This window comes from Tenrec ecaudatus, chromosome 1, assembly GCF_050624435.1.
Source record: "Tenrec ecaudatus isolate mTenEca1 chromosome 1, mTenEca1.hap1, whole genome shotgun sequence".
NCBI classification, from domain to species: domain Eukaryota; kingdom Metazoa; phylum Chordata; class Mammalia; order Afrosoricida; family Tenrecidae; genus Tenrec; species Tenrec ecaudatus.
Window position 1 is genome coordinate 147,477,953 of NC_134530.1, and position 13,421 is coordinate 147,491,373.

Genomic DNA, 13,421 nt, shown 5'->3' on the forward strand with positions numbered 1-13,421 from the left:
AATTTTCTCCAGGTCTTAGTCAGGCTGATTGATCATCTTGGGAGAACTTACGTTAGGTTGGCCCTGGCTTTGAGCTGAAGAGGTGCAAGGAGTCTCTGGGGAAAAGTCACCGCTGGGCGTGCCGACTACACCGTGCTTAGGCTGCAGGCGCTTCTCTGACACCATGCCCCGTGCACAGTTCAAAGTAGCATTCTTGTACTTCTTCCAAGACAGATTTGTTGGTTCTTTTGGAAGTCCATGGTACTTTTAATATTCTTTTCCAGAACCAAAGGTTTGTACATTTTTGCTACTAAAAAGTCCTATTCAAACATACCAGCCATTACATAAGAGAAAGATGAGGTTGTATGCTCCTGTAAAGATTTACAGACTTGGAAAGCCTATATAAGTTCGCTATGAGCCAGAATGAAATCAATGACAGTGGGTTCGGTTTTTGGTTTGCAGCCATGCATACTAAATATTGAGTGGTAAGAATAGAAGGAGAAAATTCAGAAACTACTATAACAGGACCATATTTAAGATTACAAAAAAAATTTTTAACTTTATGATGCCAACCAAGAAAAGTATCACTCACCATCATATTTTGCTAGAACTGCCTGAACATCTGCGTAGGCCTGCAGTTCTAAAAGGGATTCTAAGAGGTTCTCATGGATATTCAACATAGTAAAAGGAGGAAATTCTTTCATCAACTGTGTATTAAAAGAAAAAATATTAAAATAATAAAATGCAAACAATATAATTGAATCAGATTCATTAGTCTTTTTAAAAATAAAACTATGGATACGCAATCCTTAGAAATATGTATACGAAAAAAATGTATATACATGTTTTTTGTGTATACACATACCCCCACACACCCTATAAAAACTAACCAGTTAAAAAGCAGTAATTCTAAAAAATAAAAAAAGCAGTAATTTTGCATGAAAATAATTGGCAACTTAAACTAAATCTTTATTTCTTAGAGGAATAAATATAGTCACCAAATTTACTTACATCTCTCATTATTTTTACTGCTTCTCTTATTCTACCTAATCTTCTTGCACACATTGCCAATCTTCTTTTAATGTATAGTAGTACATTGGCATCTCTTCCTGGTTAAAAAAAAAAGGAAAATTCACATAACTATAGATTTTGCATTATGATCTGTTATCCCATTAACATAAAACTCACCACTTTTATTTTTGCTTAGCCAGCAAAGTTCAATTAATAGTAAGTTGTATCAGAATGACAGATTATTGAGGATTCTTGAATTTGGATTGATGACTGTTCAATGGGGATTCATTCTACTTTTGTGCATATTTAAAATTTTTATTAAAATGTTTTATATATATAAATATAGTGAATAGTCTTATCTCTACAAGTAAATCATCTGAGAATACATAAAAGTATTCATGTTTAATTGACAACTTTACATATAAAGTTTCATGTATACTTGACCAGAAGTACATACACTAATAGGAAGAAGTAACATCATAATTTTCGCATAAACAATCTATTATTTTAATAAACTCTACTGTTTTAACTGGAAAACAAAAATTTTCACGGCTAACCCAATTTTTCTTTTTCTTTTTTTAATGGAGCACTGTGCTTTATTTGTGGTCCTGTCAGCGCTCCTTCCTCCTGCCCCGCGGGTTGGTGAGGTTGGAGGGGGGGGACAGGTAGAGGAAGGGAAGAAGGACTAGGAGGTGGCAGGCTGCAGCTGCCCTTTGTAGACATATTCCAGGGTGGTGACAACGGTGCGCATGTCCAGCTCGATTCTCCGAAGCCAGTTCTCCACATCCCCTATTTTCTTGAGTGCCTGATTGAAGTTCTCCACCATTCTGATCCACTGGCCAGTCTGCTTAGCAAACTGGGCAACCTGAACCTGCAGGGTTTTCACCTCGTGGTCCAACTTCCTCTGGTTCATGTAGGCTTGGGCCACATCAACATTGAGGATGATCCGCCAAAGCGTCTGTCAGGCAGGTTGCGGCAGTAACAGCCTCTCACCTCCTCTTCTCCTGCAGCTCCTTGCACTCGTTCTACTTGGCCTGGTGCTCTTTCAGCAGGCGGGACAGCATGACCGCGTCGGGTGGGGGCTGGGTCCCGAGCACACCAGATCCCTTGGCAAGGGGAGCTGCAGGTTACACCTTGTCTCTGGTTGGACCCACAATTTTTCTTAACAGGAACTAACTGTTTTGAAAATACAATGGTAAAATAAACTTGAGATATATATTCCCATTACAAATGGAGAAACAGGGTTAGGTGGCTAGAGAAGGGATAACAGGCATCAAGCAAGTCCAAAACCCAAGAGAACAAATTGTATTAGCCCGCAATATTTTTAAATTATCCTGTGTTCTCAGTGATCCTCTGGACTATTGCCATGCCTTGTAAACTCTTGGTGTTGACCATGCCCTCTAGATTCTGGATGGAACCCGTTGGCCTTGAGTTTCAGCTCTGCTTTCTAGGCCCACTAGGATAGCAAGTCTGCTGCTTCTGCTTTGGGAGACTCTTGGAGAATGAGAATTACTAAACACTTTAATTGTGCTGATGTGGAACCCTGTACATGCCTCAAAAGGCAGTACATGGTTTCAAATCAGGAAGTTGTGTGCCAAGGTTGTGTCTTCTCACCATATTTATTTGATGTGTAACCTGAGCATATAAGATGAGAAGCTGGAATAGATGTAGAATAAAGTGGCATCAAGATTAGAGGAAGGCTTATTAACAATCTATGATATGCAGATAGCATAACCTTGCCCCTTGCCCCTGTGGGTTTCCAAAACTATAAACCTTAATTTGAGTAGAAAGCCTCATCTTTCTTCCACGGAGCACCTGGTTGTTTTGAATTGCTGACTTTGTAATTGCAGTCCAACTCGTAACCCACTGCTTCCACCATGGCTCCTAATTAATATATGCAATAGAGGTATTTTTACTATTGTTTTGTTTCGCAGATGAAGTCTAATTAGTTCCAGATGGCAAAATTATATATGCATGCATATCTGTGTTATAATTAATGTACACAGGCTTTCATTTTGTTATGCATAGGGTAGCTATCATCAGCATTAATGTATATAGTAGGTTTCATTATTTCATGTTATAACCCACAACTGTGTGTGTGTATGATTTTGCAATGTGGAACTATTTAAACTGCATCTGCAAAAAGTAAATCATGCCATTTACCATTGTATAATTTCAATTATGGTTAGGAAATAATTACAAAAACATTTGTCCTCTAAAGAAGTAGTTTCATAATCTGTTAGTTGCTGTTAAGAAAAATTGTGGGCCCCACCGGGGACAAGGTGAGGAAGAATTTTGCTACAGATGGATTATGGCTAAAGTCTCTCCTATTTTAAATTTAGATAATTCAGAAGATGAGATTTTTGGGACCTGGAGTTGACTTAAGATTTGGCAATAGTGTGATGGGGTAAATGTGTTTTGCATGTGGCAAGGACATGAATTGGGGGAGGGGAGAAAGGGTGGGATATTATGGGTTGAATTATATATTCCCCCCAAAATATATGTTGTAAATTCTAACCTCTATGCCTACGGTTATAATCTTATTTGATAATAACCTTGGTTATGTTAATGAGGCAGGGTTAATGTAGGGTCTGTGGCAGATACATAATCTCCTGTCAACTTGTGAAGTGGGGGAGTCTAGTCTGTGAATGAGGTTGCAGCTTGATGACCTCATTTGGGAGGTACAACCAGAGATAAACAGCTCACTGGAGGCCAGATACATGTTTCACTCCCTGCGAGATATTCCTGTTGACAAGCCACATGGAGCTACACTGATGCAGCCAGAGCCCTGGAACTGGAGGAGCCACATGGAGACCCACAGCAGTGCTGAGAGGCTTAACTGCCACTGGATCCACAAGACTTTCCACCCACTGGCCTGTCATCTTCCTACATTCGGCGTCATTGCATGTGTTGTGTGAGTCCAATGAGGAAATTATAGACTGGAATAATACATCTGGGCTAATCTCGGGCTTATGGACTTGATCTGGGCTGGGATGTTTTCTTAATATACAATTACTCTTTGATATAACGTTCTCTATTACACACATATGAGTGTCCATGAATTTGTTTCTCTAGTCAATCTGGACCAACACAGTCATCAAGTTTATCTCTTTTGAGATATAAAAGAGATTAAGCAAGTAGGCAGAGCAGAGATGGGGTAAGATAGATGCCAGAACACATGGAGCTATCCAAAGAAGTAGGAAGCTGAAACTGAAAAGACAAGAAACTTCCTCCAGAGCCTACACAGAGAGAAAAACATTCATTAGAGCCAGGAACCTAAATGTAGACTTCTCTCCTGCTAAACTGTGAGGAAATAAATTTGTGAAAACACCTACGTGTAGCACTTCTGTTATAGCACCACTAAATAACTCAGATCTCCACTGCCTGCCAAAGTCATAAAACAAAAGCCCTCTAGCCACAAAAATAGCAGGAAGCAGCAGCACCGCTGAGTCTAACAACTTTGGTAAAAGTGCTTTAACCATAGCTGGAAGAGTAGTCCTACAAATGAAAAGTTTTGTGCTATGACCCATCTGATCCCAAAGACATTGTGGAGAAAAATCAGTAAGAGAAAAAAAAAAACATACCTAGTATGAGGTTGGATTGTATCCTAAGAGTCACATGTTGTGAAAGCGCCACTCTGGCATTTTATTCAGATGGAGTCTAAAGATTAAACCAAATGTTGTCCATTTACTGGTACTTGACGGGAAATAGCTACTTATCATCCGTAGAGGGCTCTCCTAAATCTTGAATATACTTTGAGTTTTGCTTCTCTAAAGACTAGCCCAGTTCTCTAACAAAATAAATTACATCTCAGAGCAGTACATCTCCTCTCAACAACCAGAGCAGAGCAGAACTGTTCTCTTCCATAAGCACCCTTAAAAATTGACTAAGATATGCTCCTGTCTTGTTGGTTTGTAGATATTATGAATACAGTTATTACTGTCAATGAAATATAGCTAAACTGTAAGTATTAAGGATTTTAAAAAATTTTGCTTTCTAAGTAGAAAAGAACAACCTGCAGCAGCTAACATACAGGTATAAATATCAATTCAAATTTGCTTACTCAGTTGTGCTGCATGCTGAGGACTTTGGTGCTTGCGCTGCTGTGATCGCTTATAAATTGTTACTCCCGCCTTGAGGGCCTGTTTAAATAGCCTCTCGGCGTCTACAATAGTTGTTGCTTCTTCCTCAGCCAGTAGAACATATGCAGTGGCACAGCTAGGAAAAAACAAGCAAGGCCATTTTATTTATTTATTTAATCATTTTATTGGGGGCAAGGACATTTTAAATAAAGTGGTAAAGAAATAATTTTCTCTTGGTTCTTCTTCTCTCTCTCTACCTTCTTCTTCTCTCTCTCTCTTTTTTATCCGTTTACTTTTTATGTCACCGTTCCCTCGTTGCTTTAACTTTATACTTTCCATCTCTTGAGGGGAATAAATAAAACAAAACTGATCAATATTTTAAGTTATAAGGATCTCTGGTGGCATGCATAGTTCACCATGGGCTGCTAAGCACGAGGCTGGCAGTGTGAAACCACCAGTTGTTCTGTGGGAGAAAGGTGAGGCTTTCTGTTCCCCTAAAGAGTTACAGTATCCATCAGAAAGCCACAGGGACAATTTCTACTATGTTCTACAGGGTTGCCATAGGTTGGAATTGACTCAATGGCAAGGAGTTGAAAAGCATACTGGTATATTATTTACATCTTTCCCCACCATTTCATTATTCCTGGCTTCCTCTTCATTTCCTTTCTTTCTTATTGCTATATATCTCCTCTGACCTTTTTACATCCATTTTCCTTTTGTGGAGTTAAAGGAGGAGATATAAAGATATATAAAGAATAATATGAAAAGATGTTCAGGAGCATAGAACACAGTCTAATAGTCATGTTTGCTCTTAAACCAACCAATAACCCAGCCCATTACCAACAAGTCGATTCTAACTCATAGAGACCCTGGGTTTCCAAGCCTACAAATATTTATGGGCGCAGTCTCATCTTTCTCCCAAGCAACTGCTGGTAATTTTGAAGTGCTGGCTTTGCGATAGCAGCCTAACCCCCAGCATTACCGGGGTTCCTTATGTTTGTCCTTAGCCACTACGCATTTTGTAATATCCATCTAACAGTGTGATGGAGTGGTTACATGTTGGGCTGCTACCCACAAGTTCAGCAGTTCAAAACCACCAGCTTTCCACTAGTAGAAAGATGAGGCTTTCTACTTCCACGAAGAGTTACAGCCTTGGAAACCCACAGGGGCAGTTCTACCCTGGCTCAATAGGGCTGCTATGGCAGTGTTTCTATCTAATAGGGTTGGGGATAGGAGAGAACTGGAACTGGAGAGAAAGTTGCTTTAGCCAACCGTGTACCTTTATCTCAAACATAGTCCAGAACTAGGCATTTTCCTTAATCAGGAGTACATCCAACCCATGTTATCTGCCACTGCCTTAAGTTTATCCCAAATAAGACGACCAAAAACAAACAAACAAACCTCTCATTGGGGGCAATTCTGGAGGTTTCCAAGAGTAGAAAGACTCATCTGTCCTGTGGAGTGGCTGGTAGTTTTTGAACAGCCAGCCTTGCAGTTAGCAGCTCATGGCATAACCCATTATGCCACCAGTTTTACTTCAGTAAAACCTCCTCAGCCAAAATTCCACTTCTTTCTCTTTCACTCCTACTCACAAATTTCACACATATTTATTCCAGGTGTTCTTCACTGATGGTAAAGCTGGCTTCTCTTTGATCTTTAAGTTCACAACTAACTAACCAACAAGATAAACCAATTGTTTTTATTGCAAAAAGGAAAAACAAAGAAGCTTCAATTCCAGTTGCAGAAATCACAAGTATATCTCTTTTGGATATAATGAATTAATTCTAATTATTTAAGTCTACTTTCTTGTAATCATTAGACATATATGGTTATTGAGCACTTAAGTGTGGCTAGTCTGAAATGAGATGGGATATAAGATAAATTGCACACTGGGTTTTGAAGATTTGAAAAAGTATAAAACATTTCATTAATACCTTTTTAGAACAGTTGATTATATGTAAAATTATATTTTAAATATGGAAAACTATTAAAATTAATTTCACTTTATTTTATCAACATGACTACTAGAAAATTAATTACATAAATGGCTCACATGTACAACATATACACACTTACATAACTGAGGGAAGATAAGTTATTGTTAAAAGCACAGGGCCAGGGATAAAACAAAAAGTCATAAAAAGATAGCTATCAAACAATTGAGGTGGGGTGGGTCTTAGAGATGTGAAAAAATGCAAAACATTTCAGCATCCTTCAAATAATACTCTAAACCCAAGTATGTAGTAATTTCACTAGTCCAGATTTATTTGTTGCATTGCACATTTGTTCTGAAGTAGTAAATATAAGACTCTTAAAATCTAGTTCACTAGTTTTAAAATGGTCACTATATATCACTCTTTTAAAGTTCTAGATAGGTATATATTTATAAGAAGATAAAAGTACAATTTTTAAATTCTAGTAAGAGAAAAAAGATTTTTTCCTTAAGCTTTTGCTGCTTTATTCAAAAGCATTTAATATGGAAATAGTACCCAAAAAATCTGTCCCCAGTACCAAATATTAAGTGGACGCCTGCCCCTCCCCACAAAGAATTTGTTTCAAAGGCCGACATTGAATCTGCAGCTCCGGGAAAGGAACATATCTGCTCAGAGCACACGGGAGCAGATAAAGGGGGAGGAGGACAGAGTGGAGCACATCCTGGCCCACCAGGCCGGGAGGATGATGTTCCTGATTAGAGCAGCCTGTCCACAGAGAGGACCACATGACTGGCCCCACTATGAGGCATGATGTTCCTCACTGACCCATGGCCCTGCAGGGGACAGCACCAGAGACACAGTGTGGGAATTGCACCCGACCTGATCCCACCACACTGAGGCAAAGCACTGGGGGAGTGCAGCGTTACAGCAAGGGAATGGAGTGGCAAGGTCCCCAGGGAATGCTGAAAGTGGACTTTGGGGCCAGGGCATGGTGCCCCAACAGACTGGACAAGAAAACACTCCTAAAGGCCAACAAACAATCCTTGAACTAACTGCAAGCTTTTCTTTCTTGATGTGTTTTATTTTGTTCTTTGTCAGTGGTTTGTTGTTGTTGTTTTGTTGTATACTGTTGCTTGGTTTTCCTCTGTCTTATTTTTGTACATGTTATTATCTCCACAGGTCTGTCTAAGATAGGCTGGTTGAACTATCTGGAGGAAAAACAAAGGGACCGACAGTTGCAGGGGGACATGGGATAGTGGGAGGTGGGGGGGAGGGGTGGTAAGGAAGTGGTGTTAACAAACCCAGGGACAAGGGAACAACAAGGGATCCAAATTGGTGGTGAGGTGGGAGTGGGAGGTCTGGTAGGGAATGATCAAGGGTAAGGTAATGAAGAGGTATAGCTGTAACCCAGATGGGACAGAGCATGATAGTGGGACAGGAGGAAAGTCAAGGGAAATAGAGGAAAGAGCTAGGAGGCAAAGGGTATTTATAGAGGTCTAGACAAAGACATGTACAGATGCATATATATATATATATATGGATGGGGAAATAGATCTATGTGCCTATATTTATAGGTTTAGTATTAAGGTGGCGGAAGGACCTTGGGTCTCTACTCAAGCACTCCCTAAATGCATGAATACTTTCTTCTATTAAATTGGCATTCTATGATGCTCACCCTCCCAACACAACCACTGAAGCCAAAGCAGGTGAACAAGTAAATGTGGTGAAGAAAGCTGATGGTGCCCGACTACCAAAAGAGATAGCGTCTGGGGTCTTAAAGGCTTGAAGATAAACAAGCGGCCATCTAGCTCAGAAGCAACAAAGCCCACATGGAAGAACGCACCAGCCTGTGTGATCACGTGGTTCCGAAGGGATCAGTTATCAGGCATCAAAGAACAAAAAATCATATCACTGACTGCACACCTCCATGATAGGATCGCTGAAGACAAATGGGTGCATAAGCAAATGTGGTGAAGAAAGCTGATGGTGCCTGGCTACCAAAAGATATAGCGTCTGGGGTCTGAAAGGCTTGAAGATAAACAAGTGGCCATCTAGCTCAGAAGCAACAAAGCCTACATGGAAGAACACACCAGCCTGTGTGATCACGTGGGTCCAAAGGGATCAGTTATCAGGCATCAAAGAACAAAAAATCATATCATTAGGTGGACAGCACCATGATACTATCGCTGAGGACAAACGGGTGCATAAGCAAATGTGGCGAAGAAAGCTGATGGTGCCAGGCTATCAAAAGAAATAGTGTCTGGGATCTTAAAGGCTTGAAGGTAAACAAGCGTCCATCTAGCTCAGAAGCAACAAAGTCCACATGGAAGAAGTACACCAGCCTATGCGATCAGGAGGTGTCGAAGGGATCAGGTATAAGACATCATTAGAAAAAAAATTACAATAGTGAATGAAGGGGGAAGTGCAGAGTGGAGACCCAAAGCCCATTTGTTGGCTGCTAGAGATCCCCTCCCAGAGGGGTCTAGGGGAGGAGATGAGTCAGTTAGGGTGCGATGTAGCACTGGTGAAGAATACAGCTTTCCTCCAGTTCCTAAATGCTTCTTCCTCCCTAACTACTATGATCTAAATTCTACCTTGCAAGTCTGGATAGAGCAGAGGATGTACACTGGTGCAGATAGAAGCTGGAGGCACAGGGAATCCAGGGTGGATGATACCTTCAGGACCAGGGGTGTGAGGGGCGATACTGGGAGGGTACAGGGTGAGTGAGTTGGAAAGAGGGAACCGTTACATGTGACCTCCTCCCTGGTGGACGGACAACAGAAAAGGGGGTGAAGGGAGATGCCAGATAGGGCAAGATATGACAAAATAATAATTTATAAATTATCAAGGGCTCATAAAGGAGGGGGGAGCCGGGAGGGAGGGGAAAAAAGAGGACTTGATGCAAAGGGCTTAAGTGGAGAGCAAATGCTTTGAAAATGATGAGGGCAAAGAATGTACAGATGTGCTTTATACAATTGATGTATGTATGGATTGTGATAACGGTTGTATGAGTCCCTAATAAAATGTTTTTAAAAATCAACTACCAGTATATGAGAACTAGCAAATCATATCATTGGGATTTTTTCCCAAGGAAAATTCACACTAATAACATAAAATTCACCACTTTAACCATTTCATTCCAGTGGCTTTGGTAGCTTCACAGTGGAAATTCACCATGATGTGCAATAACCGGCTCCGTCTAATTGCAGAGCATTTCCTTTACTACAAAAAGGAAACCGATATCCAGTAAGCAGCTACTTTACTCAACTCATGGCAACAACAAATTAGCATTGTCTCTCTAAAATGTGCTTAGTCTGTACATTCCCAGTAAGTAGACTCAAACTATATAGGCTTTTAGTGACTAACTTTATTCAATTCGTATGTTTTCAAGATTCATAAATATGGTAGCATATGTCAGTACTTTATTCTTTTTTAAAGTTGAATAATATTAGTGTATAGATATACCACATTTTGTTTATCCAAGATCAATTGGTGGACATTTGGGTTGTTTCTACTTTAGGACTGTTATGAATAAAGCTATTATGAACATATGTGCACACATTTTTGTTTGAACACCTGTTTTCCATTCTCTTGGATGTATACCTAGTGGAATTCTCTAACTTTTTGAGGAACTACCAAGGTTTTCCACAGGGGTTCATCTATTTTATAGTCACACAAATCTCTCTGTATCTTCACCTCCTAACACTTGTTATTATCTGATTGATCGTTATTGTAGAAACTCACCGTAGTGTTCGTGTTGAGAATTTACATAGCAAAACACACATCAATTGAACAGTTCCTATATGTGCAGTGCAGCGACTCTGATTATATTCTTTGAGTTATGCAATCATCCTTACTCTTCTTTCCTGAGTTGCACTTCCCCCATTAATAAAAACTCACTTCTTCCTAAAGGTCCTACCTAATGTTTCAAGTTGCTGTTGTCAGTTTGATCCCATATAGTTCTGAGGAGCGTAGGAGCACTGGTGGCTTATTGGTGACACGATAGGCTGCTACTGACAAGGTCAGCAGTTTGAAACCACCAGGTGTTCCTCAAGAGAAACACTAGGCTTTCTATTCCAGTTGTGTGCTTTAAATGTGTTACCCTGGACTAAGTCAATGACTCTATAAACAGAAGGAACTGATGCTCCTGGGAGATGCTTGATAAGATTTTCTACCATAAAACAACAAAGACTGAGGAACTGATACCAAGGGCTCAAGTAGAAAGCAAATGTTTTGAGAATGATGATGGCAACAAATGTGCTTGACACAATGAATGTATGTATGGATTGTGAGAAACGTTGCATGAGCCCCCAATAAAGTTATTTTTTTTAATATCTGAAAAGGAAGCCCTAGAGTCATTGATATAAATTGTCCTGTTTGCAGGTAAATATGTTTTTAACTGTTGTAAAAGAAATAAATAACAAAGACATCTTTAAGGCAGGTAGAAAACAGAGATTTAGGGCTTGCACTTAATCCTAGTTTTAATCAAGAACATGGCCTGCTCTGTACACGCTCTCATTAATTGCGGTGAATCAAAGTGTGGTAGAGTAATTGGATGGTGCTTAGCTATCAGAAAGAACATTGACTGGGGTCTTAAAGGCTTACTTTCACACAAACAACCATGTAAGTGAGATATCATTAAACCCACATGGAAGAAACATCTGTGAACCAAGGACTGGAAAAGATATAGTCCAAACCCAAAGGAGGGAATGGTATCAGAGCTCAAATTGTGAAATTGTGGTTTGCCGAAGGCTTTGGGTGAGAGTGGGAGCCCAAAATACATTCACAATGTCTACACAAGGAATAGGCCTCCAGTAATTCCCCTCTGAACCTAAGTGAGGGATGGCAATAACTTGGTTTTAAACAGAGGATTGGAGAGATGATTATAGTAAATTAATATGATAAATATTACTTGAATGGCTAAAATTTTATCATTTTATCTCCCTTTGAATATACTTTAAGCTTGATCTGGTTTTTAATATTTGCTGGGTCTTGTTTTCTCAGGTTGTGGCTTATCTCTGCTGTATTTTGTTGGTAGTGCTCTTGACTCTCTGTTATGTCTCTTTCAATGTTTTTAGTATATGAAACCCAGGTTGGGTGAATCTACAGAGATAATAACTAGAATAAGGTTTCCTATGGGGGAAGGTAGGGGAGTGAGTGAGTAATGGGGAGCTGATATCAAGAAGGAATAAATTATTTTGAAAATGATTATGGTAGCGATTGTACAACACTGCTTGATATGACTGAACTATTGAATAGTATTATGTCTGGATTTTGTCCGAATAAAAATGATTTGGAGGGGAAAAAAGAGTCTCAGAAACCCACTAGGGCAGTTCTATCTTGCCCTACAGGGTTGCTATGAATCAGAATCAACTTGAGATCAGTGATTTTGGTGTATGATTTCAAATCAATTTGCTGGTAGTGGGTTTGGTTTTTAGTTTAATGACTAATAATGTTGAGTGTTTTATAATGAGTTTATCTGCCATTATTTATATAGCAATATACACATATATATATATTTGAGAAATGTCTATTCAAGAAAACTTTTGCCTGTTTTTTGATTAGGTTGTTTATGTTTTTGTTGTTGAGTTGCAAGAGTGTTTTATATGATATACTTAGTACTATATCCTTATCAGATGTATGATTTGCAATTATATTATCTTATTTTATGAGTTATCTCCAACTTTGATGATTTATTACAAAAATTAAAAAGCTTTTAAATTTTATTAAATCCAGTTGATCTGTATTTTTTTTGTGTTACTTATGGCTTGGTGTTATATCTAAGAATTCACAGGCTTTGGATACCCCCTATGTTTTCTTCTAAGAGTTTTGAACTTTAGCTCTCACATTTAGGTCTTTGGTCTACTTTGGGTTGACTTTTGTATATAGTATGAGATAAGAATCCAATTTTGTGCTTTTGTCTTTGGTTATCCAGTTGAGTCTGTACCATTTGTTGAAGCAACTATTATATCTCCACTAAACAATATTGGCACCGATGTCTAAGAACAACTGACATACATGCATGTGTATACTTCTACCACATTAATTGTAATCTATTGATCCAGAGACCTGTCCTTGTAGTAGTAGCACACTGTTTTGATTACTGTAGCTTCATTTTATATTTTGAAATCAGAAATTATGAGTCCATCAAATGTTTCTTTTTCAAGATTGTTTTAGCCATGCAGAGCCTTTGCAGTTCCATATGAATTTTAGGATAAGTCTGGCTATTGGTAAAATGGCAGTTGGGATTTTGATAGAGATGACGTTGAATCTGTAGATCAATTTGGGGAGCACTACTATTTTAACAATATTAATTCTTCAAACCTATGAATGAGATGTTGTTCTCTGTATTTAGGTCTTCATTAACTTCTTTGAGCAGTATTTTGTAATTTTTAGTGTATAAGTCTTATATTTT

General features: G+C 39.0%; 1 protein-coding gene across 2 annotated transcripts in view; it reads right to left on the minus strand.

Moving 5' to 3' along the window:
- The window catches only part of ST7L (suppression of tumorigenicity 7 like), a 163,199-nt gene that overhangs the window by 83,690 nt on the left and 66,088 nt on the right, over positions 1 to 13,421 (minus strand). For both annotated transcript variants that reach the window (XM_075559431.1, XM_075559425.1), the window contains exons 7-9: positions 5,054 to 5,208; positions 991 to 1,088; positions 572 to 686 (exon numbers count right to left, since the gene is read on the minus strand). In XM_075559431.1, the coding sequence (XP_075415546.1) occupies positions 572 to 686; positions 991 to 1,088; positions 5,054 to 5,208 (368 nt within the window). The remainder of the gene's footprint in view (positions 1 to 571; positions 687 to 990; positions 1,089 to 5,053; positions 5,209 to 13,421) is intronic.